General features: G+C 49.0%; 1 protein-coding gene across 8 annotated transcripts in view; it reads right to left on the minus strand.

Moving 5' to 3' along the window:
• Positions 1 to 13,244, minus strand: part of CEP63 (centrosomal protein 63) — a 180,874-nt gene that overhangs the window by 80,571 nt on the left and 87,059 nt on the right. For all 8 annotated transcript variants that reach the window (XR_008891004.1, XM_056564396.1, XM_056564393.1 and 5 more), the window contains 3 exons: positions 12,341 to 12,553; positions 10,878 to 11,023; positions 9,680 to 9,929 (listed from right to left, as the gene is read on the minus strand). Coding sequence is in view for 7 of the 8 variants with exons in the window: in XM_056564396.1 (XP_056420371.1) it covers positions 9,680 to 9,929; positions 10,878 to 11,023; positions 12,341 to 12,553 (609 nt within the window). In the remaining variant the exon portion in view is untranslated. The remainder of the gene's footprint in view (positions 1 to 9,679; positions 9,930 to 10,877; positions 11,024 to 12,340; positions 12,554 to 13,244) is intronic.

The following is a 13,244-nucleotide window of genomic DNA, read 5'->3' on the forward strand; positions in this document are numbered from 1 at the left end:
TGTTCCAAATGCTGAGCAGCGGAGTACCCCTTTAAGCCACTGCCAGGAAAGGTAGAAGCTCCTCTCAACTACCCCAGTAAAATAAAAATGCATGTTTATCCATGTGTAGGTTTATTATTAGGAGTAATAAATCTCTGTCTATAGTCTGAAAAAGGAGATTTTTTAACACTTACCGTAAAATCTCTTTCTCGAAGGATTCATTGGGGGACACAGACCGTGGGTGTATCTTGCTGTCTCTAGGAGGTGTGACACTATGGTAATAAAAAAGTCAGCTCCCCCCAGCAGGATATACCCACCTTCAGGCTCTGAGCTAGTCAGTTTAAGTCCCAGGGCAATAGGAGGAGACCAATAGGTCAAGGAAAAACAAAACTGTCCGAGAACCAGAAGAAAAAACATAACTGAACACACCCTCGGACAGAGAACCAAAAGGAAAAAACCCAAAAAGGGTGGGAGCTGTGTCCTCCGATGGAACCTTCGAGAAAGAGATTTTACGGTAAGTGTTAAAAAATCTCCTTTTCTCTATCGGCTCCATTGGGGGACACAGACCGTGGGACGTACCAAAGCAGTCCCTTGGGTGGGCAGATAAGTAATCAGGCAGACGGCCGATCCACTGCCGCCTGCAACATTTTACGCCCCAGACTAGCATCAGCCTATGCGAAAGTATGAACCCGGTAAAGCCTTGAGAAAGTGTGCAAAGACGACCAGGTAGCCGCCTTGCAAATCTGCGAGGCCGAGGCTCTATTCTGGAGAGCCCAGGATGCCCCAACAGAACGTGTGGAATGAGCCACAACCCTGAAAGGAGGAATCTTTCCCTTACAGCGATAGGCTTCCGAAATGGCGGACCGAATCCACCTAGAAATGGTGGCCTTGGAAGCAGGTTGTCCCTTGTGACGTCCTTCCGTAAGGACGAAAAAGGAATCACACTGACGAAACGATGAAGTGATGGAGAGATAAGACCGAACAGCCTGAACTATGTCCAGCTTGTGTAGTAAGCGCTCCCTAGGAGGAGAAGGAGCCAGGCAAAAGGATGGGAGGACAATGTCCTCATTGAGATGAAAGGCCGAGACCACCTTAGGTAAAAAGGAAGGGTCTGGCCGGAAAACGACCCTGTCCTGGTGGATCACCAGAAACGGAGAACGGCAAGAAAGAGCTGCCAATTCAGACACCCTCCGGATGGAGGGGATAGCAACAAGAAACGCCACTAACCAAGAAAGGAGGCGGAGAGACACCTCTCTAAGGGGCTCAAAGGGTGCACCCTGGAGGGCACTCAGAACCAAATTCAAGTCCCAAGGAGGAGAGGGTGACCAATAAGGAGGAACAGCATGCGCCACTCATTGCACGAAGGTCTGGACATGGGGATTAGAAGCCAGGGGCCGCTGGAAAAGAACAGTAAGGGCCGAAACCTGACCTTTAAGGGAACTGAGAGACAACCACAGCTCCAACCACGACTGCAAAAAGGAGAGAAGACGGGGAACAGAGAAGGTCACCGGGGAGAAGTCCTGAGCTTCACACCAACGAAAATAAGACCGCCAAGTACGGTGGTAAATTCTTGCGGAGGAGGGCTTACGAGCCTTGAGCATGGTGTGAATGACTTGGGAAGAGAACCCGCAGGCTCTCAAAATCGTGGTCTCAACCGCCATGCCGTCAAATGCAGCGACTGTAAATTGGGGTGGCAAAGAGGACCCTGAGAGAGAAGATCCGGGCGGAGCGGAAGGCGCAGAGGAGCGTCGTCCAGGAGCCTGACTACGTCGGCATACCACGACCTTCGGGGCCAATCTAGAGCTACCAGAATGGCGGGGACATCCTCTGCCTTGAGCTTCCTCAGCACCCTGGGAAGGAGTGGAAGAGGAGGAAACAGATAAGGTAGGGCGAACCCCGCCAAAGGAATCACTAGAGCGTCCACGGCCAAAGCCTGAGGGTCCCGGGACTTGGACACAAACAGTAGGATTTTCCGATTGTGCCGGGACGCGAAGAGGTCCACGTCTGGAACACCCCAGAGGTCGCAGAGCTGCGTGGAGACCTCCGGATGAAGGGACCACTCGCCGAGGTCGGGGGAGGACCGACTGAGGAAGTCCGCTTCCCAGTTGAGCACTCCCGGAATGTGGATCGCCAAAATGGCCGGAACCTTGCTCTCCGCCCAGGACAGAATTTTGGTTACCTCCGCCGCCCTGTCGATTTATGTACGCCACGGCCGTGGCGTTGCCCGACTGAACGCGGACAGGACGGGACTGAAGACGGGGCTCCCAATGAAGAAGACAAAGAAGAACCGCCCGTAATTCCAATATGTTTATCGGAAGAAGGGTCTCCTGGGGAGACCAGAGTCCCTGAACCGTCCAATCCCTGAACACGCCGCCCCAGTCCGACAGGCTGGCATCCGTCGTAACAACCTGCCAATGAAGGGGAAGAAACGACCGCCCTTGGAGAAGAAGGGGGGAGCTGAGCCACCAGAGCAGGGAATGACGGACCCTGAGAGGGAGAACAATCTGGCGATCGAGGGACAGAGGAGATCTGTTCCATCGAGAGATGGAGGGGGCGGTAATGAAAAAGGGTACGGCCTCCATAGTTGCCACCATCCGACCCAGGACTTACATACAACCATACAAGCGCGGATGGAGACTGATACCTGAGTCCGCAGGGAGCGGGCCCCCTCCCGGAGCGCCAGACGTTTGTCCGGCGGAAGACAAATTCGGGCCGAGGCCGTATCGAATCGAAGCCCCAGAAAGGTTAGAGACTGGGTAGGCCAAAGGACTGACTTGCCCCGGTTGACCAGCCACCCGAAGCAAGTCAGAGTGTGGAGAGTGACGTCCAGATTCTTCAGAGTCTGGTCTCTGGTAGGAGCCTTGATGAGAAGGTCGTCCAGATAGGGTATCACCGAGATCCCCTTCGACCGTAACAGGCCAATCACTGGCGCAAGGATCTTTGTAAAGACCCGAGGAGCCGTGGCTAGACCGAAGGGGAGGGGAACAAATTGAAAGTGCCCCTTCGGAACAGCAAAACGGAGGTACCGATGATGAAATATTGGCACATGGAGGTAGGCATCTTTGATGTCCACCGATGAAAGGAACTCCCCCTGTTCCAGGGACGCCACCACCGAGCGGAGAGATTCCATTCCGAAGTGGCGGATGAGAAGATGACGGTTGAGACGCTTGAGGTCTAGGATTGGTCACACAGAACTGTCCTTCTTGGGGACCACAAAGAGATTTGAATAGAAACCCCGAAAACGTTCCCCTGGAGGGACGGGAACGATCACCCCCTGGAGAAGCAGAGACTGGAGAGCCGCACGGAATTGCTTCGCCAGGGGAGGAGATCGGGGGGCCCAGGATCGAAAAAAAGCGATCCCTCGGAAGGGAAGCGAATTCGATTCGGTAACCGTTGGACACCACGTCCCTGACCCAAGAGTCCTGAATGTGTGAGGTCCAGACGTCTCGGAAAAACAAGAGACGACCTCCCACCCGCAAAGAAACCGAAGGTGGAGGCCTCACTTCATGAAGAAGTGGGTTTGCGGTTGCCTGATTTGAGCGCAAAACAGCCAGAGCGGTTGGAGTCCGATTTCCAAGACGGGCGTGCCCGGAACGAGGGAGCCTTCTTGTCCCGCGAGGGCGCCTGTCAAGACCCCCTAGTGGGGCCAGAGGTCCGAAAGGACCGAAAGGAAAAGGACTTCCTTTGGGAAGAAGGACAAGCCTTATTTTGAGGTAACAAGGAACTCTTATCTCCCGTTGCCTCAGAGATAATCTCATCAAGGCGTTTGCCAAAATGCGGCCGCCCGTAAAGGGAAGCTCAGTTAGAGACCTTTTGGAAGCGGCATCTGCATTCCAAGCTTTAAGCCACATAGAGCGGCAGACGGCTGCTAGGTAACCCACAGCAAAGGCAGAACAACGGGCTGACTGCATGGAAGCTGTGCATAGAAAGTCCCCAGCCTTGGCGCATCGGAGAGCCAAAGCAGATAGGTCCTCAGGGGAGGATCCCGCTAAGATATCCTGATGGAGCTGTTGGCACCACTCCGACAGGGCCTTGGAGACCCATGTCGAGGCGAAGATGGGAAGAAGAGAAGAGCCAGCTGCTTCAGAACGAACTTCGCTAAAGATTCCACCTTCTTGTCCGCGGGATCCTTGAAGGCAGCGGCATCTGCCAGAGGCAGTGTAGTCGCCTTAGAGATCCGGGAGATTGGTGGATCCACTGAGGGAGGGGAAGCCACCTTAGCGACAAAGTCCTTGTCAAATGGATAACGCTCTTGAATTGTCTTGACTCCCGGGAATCTCTTGTCTGGAGGTTTCCATGCGGATTCTAGAATGTCATCAAAGGTGCTGGCTTAGTACGATGTGCTGGCTTAGTACGATGAAAGGATACTCCTGGATTAACATCCAAAGATCCTGGGTCCTCCAAGTGAAAGGTGTCTCTTATGGCTGTCACAAATGAGTTCACCGTAGCAATTGAGTCCGAGCGGTCCTCTGGGTCAGATGCCGGTTCAGAAGCCTCGTCCACCAGGGGAATGTGAGTGAGTAGAGGCAGTCCTGGAGGGGGGCGATCCATACCGGGTACGCGGCTCTGGCGTGGCAGAGCGGCGACTCCGAGTACGTCCTCTGGAAGAGCGACGTTTGTGCCCAGATGATAGGGGGGGGGCGGGACCCGCGAGGGGAACGCTCGCGTCTATCCGAAGACTCAATGGAAGAGTCCGACGAGGTACCCCTAGCACGCTTGTGAGAGCATGAAGTACAAGGAGATGAAGAGCGGGCCCTCTCAGAGGTCCTGCGCTGGGAAGACCCCTTCAAGGCGGACACCATTTCCCGGGAGGCCTCAGCCACCGAACGGGAGACTTGGGTCAAGTCAGCCATATACTGGGTCAGGGAAGAAATCCAAGCCGGAGGGGCGGCTGAACTCACCGGGACCGAAGAGGCATCAGGGGGCACCAGAGGGGTTTGGGGGAGCAGCAAAGAAGGCAGAGCAAGCGGGCTCAGCGGAGCCAGGCATCTTGGTATGACAGTGCTTACAGGTATAGTAAGTCACTGAACTCCCAGGTTTCTGATTAGAGGGAGGAACAGCCCTGGGTAAGGACATAATGGGGTAAAAAAGAAGACAGGCACTCTCTCACCCAGATCTGTGTCCCCTGGCAGCTGCAGTGAGGAGAACTAGCTCCGTGCAGCCAGAGAGACCTAACAAGCCAGCCAATAGGGAGGGAGGGGCGTGCCTGGAACAAGGCACACAGTAACCAACTCATAGCCAAGAAAATCGCGCCCACATCGCTGATAGGGCGCTGCTTCGCGCCTCTGAGAGCTCCCAGCCCAGTGGGCGAAGCCCCAGACGGCCGAAGAAGAACTGTCATGGCGCCCGCTCCTTGTCCCGAGCGCACCTGCCTAGCTGTATATGAGCTCGGGGGAACAGAGTGGGCGGCCAGAACGCCGGCAGCGGCTGCCGGCAAAAGTGAACGTGAGCCGGCGCAGAAGCGCCCCACTCAGAACAGCGCCGCAGCCGCGAATAAGGCGCAAGCATAAGAAGGAAGTCGGCGCTGAAAGCGCCCGACCCGAGCAGTGCCGCGGCTGACAGCCGCACATAAGGCACTGAGAAGTTGCACCAACACACACACACAAAATAAAGTGTTCCATATCACATGCCCCCCAAAAGTTAGGTGCCTTATAAAAATATGCCCCCTCATGTCGCTGCTCCCCCAGCATTAGTGCAGCCCCTGTAAAATCAAGTCCCATACACTGAAGGTGGGCCAAAACAGGGGGTCTCCAGAGGTTGCGAGTCCATACCTATGGGAAAAAGGGGGGAAAGTACTTACCTCAGTCAGAAGAACTTACCTAATGGAGTCTTCAGTGAAGTCTTCAGTCAGCTTTGTTGTCCCTGCATCACGCCTGGCTGCTATGTGCGAGCGAGGCGAGCAGAGAAAAAAGGGGGACCCGGACCCATGAGGTACCACCCAGACGCTGACCGTTGGCGAGAGGGGGTTAACAGCGCATATACGCAATGCCTGTGCCCCCTTATTCGCAATGGGGAAACAGTGACCCGCAGTTCCTGAGTTCCCACCTGAAAACGGAAAAGAAAGGGAATAAAAAACTAACACGTCCCTATACTAGGAAGATAAAAAACAGAAGACCTGGACTGGAGAATCCAGCCCATGTCCACCTCCTTCAGACACTAAGCTTAAACTGACTAGCTCAGAGCCTGATGGCGGGTATATCCTGCTGGGAGGAGCTGACTTTTTTATTACCATAGTGTCACACCTCCTGGAGACAGCAAGATACACCCACGGTCTGTGTCCCCCAATGGAGCCGATAGAGAAACTACTTATTGCTTTAATTTATTACACTAAACATTTTTATGGTTGTGTTTTTTTTAAACTTGTAATTTTCACTGTGGTCACTATGCTTCCCAATAGACACACACTGCCCATTTTCTAGAGATCACCTCTCAACACAGGATCCACCATTAGCTAAAAAAATAACCCTTGGGTATCTTTGGCTTTCAAAACTAAATATATGTGCAAATCAGCTCAATTACACTAACTTCACAGGTAGCATTCCCTAAACATCAGCTTTAGCTCCAGCTACGGAGTCTGAGAAACTGATTGGGATTTATGCCAAGCTAGAATTCTCCCCAGAAGGGAAGATAACCCATCTGGAGACAGCTGTTTTGGGTGTTGTCCCTCATCAGTACAGAGCAGGGTGCAAATCTTTCCATTATTGTTTCTCTGTAGGCTCCAATCGTGCTTTTGGCAAAAAGTATGTTTAAAATACTACAAACTAAGGGTTTAAATGGCTAGAAGGAAAGTTATCTCCTGGCCATTACAGTGAAATATGGGCTGTTAGTTACAGCTGCCACCCACTAGGTAATGGTGTGGGCAAAACATCTGTGCACTCAAAAATACTAGGATGTACTATTACATTCATGGTACATTAACAGCCTATTGCACATGATTTAAATAGTACATTCTGATTCAATGTTAGTTCAAAATAGTCCTAACCTGCAGCCAAATGTCATTAACCCCTTAAGGATGCAGCCCATTTGGGCCTTAAGGACGCAGACAATTTAATTTTTACGTTTTAGTTTTTTCCTCCTCGCCTTCAAAAAATCATAACTCTTTTATATTTTCATCCACAGACTAGTATGAGGGCTTGTTTTTTGCGCGACCAGTTGTCCGTTGTAATGCCATCACTCACTTTTCCATTAAATATATGGCGCAACCAAAAAAATACTATTTGTGTGGTGAAATTAAAAAGAAAACCGCAATTTTGCTAATTTTGGAAGGTTTCGTTTTCACGCCGTACAATTTACGGTAAAAATGACATGTTCTTTATTCTTTGGGTCAATACGATTAAAATGATACCCATGATGACATACTTTTCTATTACTTTTGCGCTTAAAAAAAAAATTTCAACCAAAACTTTTTAACTTTTTAACCAAATTAGTATGTTTAAAATCCCCCTATTTTGAAGACCTATAACTTTTTCACTTTTCCGTATAAGCGGTGGTATGAGGGCTAATTTTTTGCGCCGTGATCTGTACTTTTTATTGATACCATATTTGCTTACCGTATATACTCGAGTATAAGCCGACCCGAGTATAAGCCGAGACCCCTAATTTCAACCCAAAATCCCAGGAAAAGTTATTGACTCGAGTATAAGCCTAGGGTGGGAAATACCTCATCCCCCCCTGTCATCATCCAGACCCGTCATTAACATCCTCATCATCCCCTTGTCATCATCCCACACATCCCCCCTTCATCATCCCCTTGTCATCATCCCACACATCCCCTTATCATCCCACACATCCCCCCTTCATCATCCCCTTGTCATCATCCCACACATCCCCCCTTCATCATCCCCTTGTCATCATCCCACACATCCCCTTATCCCACACATCCCCCCTTCATCATCCCCTTGTCATCATCCCACACATCCCCTTATCCCACACATCCCCCCTTCATCATCCCCTTGTCATCATCCCACACATCCCCTTATCCCACACATCCCCCCTTCATCATCCCCTTGTCATCATCCCACACATCCCCTTATCCCACACATCCCCCCTTCATCATCCCCTTGTCATCATCCCACACATCCCCCCTTCATCATCCCCTTGTCATCATCCCACACATCCCCTTATCATCCCCTTGTCATCATCCCACACATCCCCTTATCATCCCACACATCCCCCCTTCATCATCCCCTTGTAATCATCCCACACCCCCCCCCTTCATCATCCCCACCCCCCTTCATCATCCCCACACCCCCCCCCCCCCCTTCATCATCCTCTTCTCATCATTCGCCCTCAGTGGTCTTCAACCTGCGGACCTCCAGAGGTTTCAAAACTACAACTCCCAGCAAGCCCGGGCAGCCATCGGCTGTCCGGGCTTGCTGGGAGTTGTAGTTTTGAAACCTCCGGAGGTCCGCAGGTTGAAGACCACTGCGGCCTTCAACATCATCCAGCCCCCTCTCACCCCCTTTAGTTCTGAGTACTCACCTCCGCTCGGCGCTGGTCCGGTCCTGCAGGGCTGTCCGGTAAGGAGGTGGTCCGGTGAGGAGGTGGTCCGGGCTGCTATCTTCACCGGGGAGGCCTCTTCTAAGCGCTTCGGGCCCGGCCTCAGAATAGTCACGTTGCCTTGACAACCACGCAGATGCGTCGTTGTCAAGGCAACGGCTCTATTCCGGGCCGGAAGCGCGGAGAAGAGGCGCCCCCGGTGAAGATAGCAGCCCGGACCACCTCCTCACCGGACCACCTCCTTACCGGACAGCCCTGCAGGACCGGACCAGCGCCGAGCGGAGGTGAGTACTCAGAACTAAAGGGGGTGAGAGGGGGCTGGATGATGTTGAAGGCCGCAGTGGTCTTCAACCTGCGGACCTCCGGAGGTTTCAAAACTACAACTCCCAGCAAGCCCGGACAGCCGATGGCTGCCCTGGCTTGCTGGGAGTTGTAGTTTTGAAACCTCTGGAAGTCCGCAGGTTGAAGACCACTGCGGGTGGGGGAGTTCACTCGAGTATAAGCCGAGGGGGGTGTTTTCAGCACGAAAAATCGTGCTGAAAAACTCGGCTTATACTCGAGTATATACGGTATATAGAACTTTTAATCCATTTTTATAAATTTTTGGGGGAATAAAATGTTAGAGAAAAGCATCTATTTTGGACTTTTTTTATTTTTACGTTCATGCCATTCACCGTACGGTATCATTAACATTTTATTTTAATAATTCAAATATTTACACACGCGGCGATCCCAAATATGTATATAAAATATTTTTTTAACACTTTTTGGGAGTGAAATAGGGAAAATGGGACAATTTACGTTGTTATTGGGGGAGGGTGTTTTTCAAATTTTTTTTACTTTCTATTTTTACTTTTATTTTTACACTTTAATAGTCCCCATAGGGATCCTCTGTGCCCATTATGCCTCCCATTGACCTCCGTCACACTAACGGCCGTTAAAGAATAAAAAAAATTTAAAATAAAAAAAGAGCCTAAATAGCCGTTTTATGAAGGAGCCCTATGTGAAAGCGGCAGTGTGAAAGTAGCCTTATAAATATATTTCCTATAAGTTATTTTTTGCATGGCAGAAGAGATGTTATAATAAACTGCTGCTGTAGAGTAATCGCTTTGAACAACCTCAGCATAATATGGAAAGGCATCATAATATACTAGCTAAATGCCCATTCACTTAACTTGTAATAAATAAAAAGATCACTGACTTTTTTAATCTCAGTCCAGTTTTTCTTGTTCTCCTCTTCTAACAGGAGCCGTGACTCAGCCATGACCTTTATTTCTTGGGCGATTTGCTGACTCTGTTGGGTCACGGACCTGACCTGGTCCTCCCAACAGGTCACTTCTTCTTGCAGCCTCTGTTCATTCAAGCGGCTGATGGACAGCTGAGAGCGCAGCACCTCCATCTCACTGTGCCCACCTGACAGTCTGGTCTGTTTAAGTCTTTCTTCTAGTGATCTACAATTTATTATGGGGGAAAAAAGGAAGAACACACTAGAAGTTTAAAGTGGACAATCTTTTTGTTAGACGAGTCTTGCGACAATATATGTTATCAGGTGTCCAACATTTATTTTTATTTTAAATGTTTTTTTTTTATATACTTTTTGTCTCACAATTAGAGTTGACCTTGTAATTTTCCCTCTATCAATGCAATATTCCTAAATGTGCACTAGTCAGAGCACAGCATTTACACTATACTGTGAAATGAGGCAAATTTACACTAGAATGTGGATTAAAGGGTTACTCCGTTCCCCAGCGTCCGGAACATTGAGTTCCGAACGCTATGTGCGGGCTTCCATGTTCACGCATCCCCTCTCGAGACGTCCTGCCCCGTGACGTCACGGCCCCTCAATGCAAGCCTATGGGAGGGGGTGTGACTGCCGTCGCGCCCCCTTTCCCATAGACTTTCATTGAGGGAGCGGGGAGGGGAGTGACGACACGAGGGGGCGGGCGTGAACACGGAAGCCCACACCCGGCATTCGGAACTCAATGTTCCGGAGGCTGGGGAGCGGAGTAACCCTTTCACGGAGGCAGCATGTGCTGAGGAATGACCAAGAGGCAGAGTCGCACTAGAATGTGGACTGGCAAAGGAAGCATGTACACTGGATTGATTAGGGGAAGAGTTTTTGCTAGACCAGCGTTTTCCAACCAGTGTACCTGAAGCTTTTGCAAAACTACAACTCCCAACATGCCTGGACAGCCAAAGGCTGTCCAGGCATGCTGGGAGTTGCAGTTTTGCAACAGCTGAAGGCACACTTGTTGGGAAACACTGCACTAGACTATAGACTGGCCGGGGGTAGCGTTCAGGCTAACCTCTGGACAGACTGGGAGCAGTGCTTATACTAGACTGTGTGCTCTGGACATGGCAACAACACAATCGCATTTGTTTTGTTAAATAACAATCACCTGATGATGTTCTCTTTGTCCCTTAGCGTATCACTCACTCTCTGCACCTCTCTGTGAAGCTCCTCTTTCTGAGCTTTCGATCCTTCCAGAAAGTGTGAGTGAGATAGTATGGTCGCCCTCAGCTCTGCCTTTTCTTCCTGGAGAACCTAAAAAGTAAAAAAAAAATCATATTTAGCTGATCATAAGCATGTGCTTTCAGTGCGATCTGACAGCAGTCATAAGTCTATAGAACTTGGAAAACCATAAGCTAAAGGCAACAGAACAATGATCCAACATTTTGGACTTTTCCCAAACTGATCACTGCCTGGAAACTACTTATCTCCCCGTCATACATTGAAGTCATTTTTTACAATCAGCGCAAATGATATGTTCTAAAGGGAGAATCGGGGCTGAAAATTTTCAGCTAAACAGTTGTTTGCCAGAAGCTTGACAAATCAAAGAAGGCAGATGAGAAGGAGTATAAAAAGTATATAAAGATATTGCTCTGTATTTTTTGCTCAGTATCAGTCAGATTCAAAGACTGGGAAGGGGTGTTCCCCAGCAGGTGTGACATCATCTGAAGCCATACAGGGGAGAACTTCCTCCCTAACTCTGCTGCACACAGTCCAGAGAAGTTCAGTGTGAGATGAGCTCTGATTGGATAAGGCTGCACACACAACCCTCAGCATTTCCTGATTTTGGTCTTCTGCCAGGCCAGCAGGAGTCCAAAGTCTGTGCAAAAGATGGGGGGGAAATGTGCTCTGGACAAGTAGGGAGACACCTAGTGGCAGCTTTTTTAAACACAAAGAAAACTTCACTTTTTTAAACAAAGTACATTAGAAAGATTTTTTATTTACCACAAGGAGTGCATAAGCAAAAATTAGTTTTAATGACAGTGTCTATTTAATGGTTCATGTATGAAGGTTCAAGTTCTGAAAGATTATGCAACTGTAGCATAACTAGGTATTATTACAGTAGGAGCCATATGTAGTTCTTGGGTGTGCAGTTTGCAGCTTGGGTCAAAACTTGGCTTCTGGGGCAACACAATTTAAAAATGGATGTCAAATCTTCACATTAAAGATGTATTCCTATTTCAGACATCTATGACATAACAGATATGCTATAAAAGTTAAAAAGGTTGGTTTCTACCTCTGCAAGCCAGAGCAACTTGCAGAAATACATGTGTTCCAGAGTTATGAAAACAAGTGTTCCTGTTCTGATAGGTGGGGTCTTAGAGGTGGAAGCATGTACCCTGTGGAGATGCTATGCATGTCTGGTGACAGAAAACATCTTTCAGTTATTCATACTGCAACCGACCAACATGTGTGGTAAAGTATATACAAATCAAAGAAAGAATACTGATGGTTCACCATGACTTTTACCTTGCACCCTGCAGAGACAGTGCAGTGCACTAACACCCTATCACCAGTTTATGACACATGTAAAGGAGAAGCAGTGAAGATATTAGAGCACACTAGTCTCACCTTTATTGTCTGCTGAGCTTGCTCAAGTTCACGCTCTGCTCTCTCTCGCCTGGATGTAGAAGACTCCAGCTGTAACTTCAGACTTTCGAGCTTTTCTTCTTTGGCGCACAGACTGTCATTAGCACGTAGCAGCTGACCACCGAGGTGCTGGAGCTCTGAACGGCCAGCCAAACTAGTTTGTTCTAACATATGTTTCCGGCTCTGAGACTCTTCCTGAGTTGTCACACAGAAGAAAGACATTTATGAGTTCTATACATAAATAAGATTCAGAGAAAAGTGGTTAGAGACGAGACAATGCTTGGGATTGCCATGTAAGATATCACCAGATGTATAACAGGGTTTGTTTTTGAAGCATAACTGCATGAAAATAACAAATTACCACAATGGACAACACTGACAGAAGTTCCAAGAGATAGGTGAACACATGGTAATTATGGGTGAATAGTTGATAGTTAGGCAGGTGGGGAGTTTCAGTTTCTTGTTTTGTTTATTTTTCCTTTTTTCTTCTTGGTCTTACTATTCATTTTAGTTATTGTAAATTTGCTCATTGATATTGCAGATTGTGTTTATAAAATTGTAGACACTCAAAGTGGACTCTCTTTTGATGGGAACCCCCCCCCCCCCCCCCCCCCCAGAACTGGCCTTTTCAATCCTATTATTGTTAAATCAATCCCAGTTTTAAAGTTCTAAATAAATATAACATGCTTTAATTACCTGTTTTGCCCCATTGTGTCGCTACCAGAAGCCTCTTTTGGACATCAAGTGGCCACAATCACCTTTTTCGCCAGTTCAGCTTCCTCATTAAGCAGCCCCCACCACCCTCCCATGTCTGGTGGGGGCTGCTTAATGAGGAAGGGTGGGAGTACCCTTTTAACTACTCCTAACACCCCTCCTGCCCTTAAAA

Source organism: Hyla sarda, chromosome 3, assembly GCF_029499605.1.
Source record: "Hyla sarda isolate aHylSar1 chromosome 3, aHylSar1.hap1, whole genome shotgun sequence".
Classification (NCBI taxonomy): domain Eukaryota; kingdom Metazoa; phylum Chordata; class Amphibia; order Anura; family Hylidae; genus Hyla; species Hyla sarda.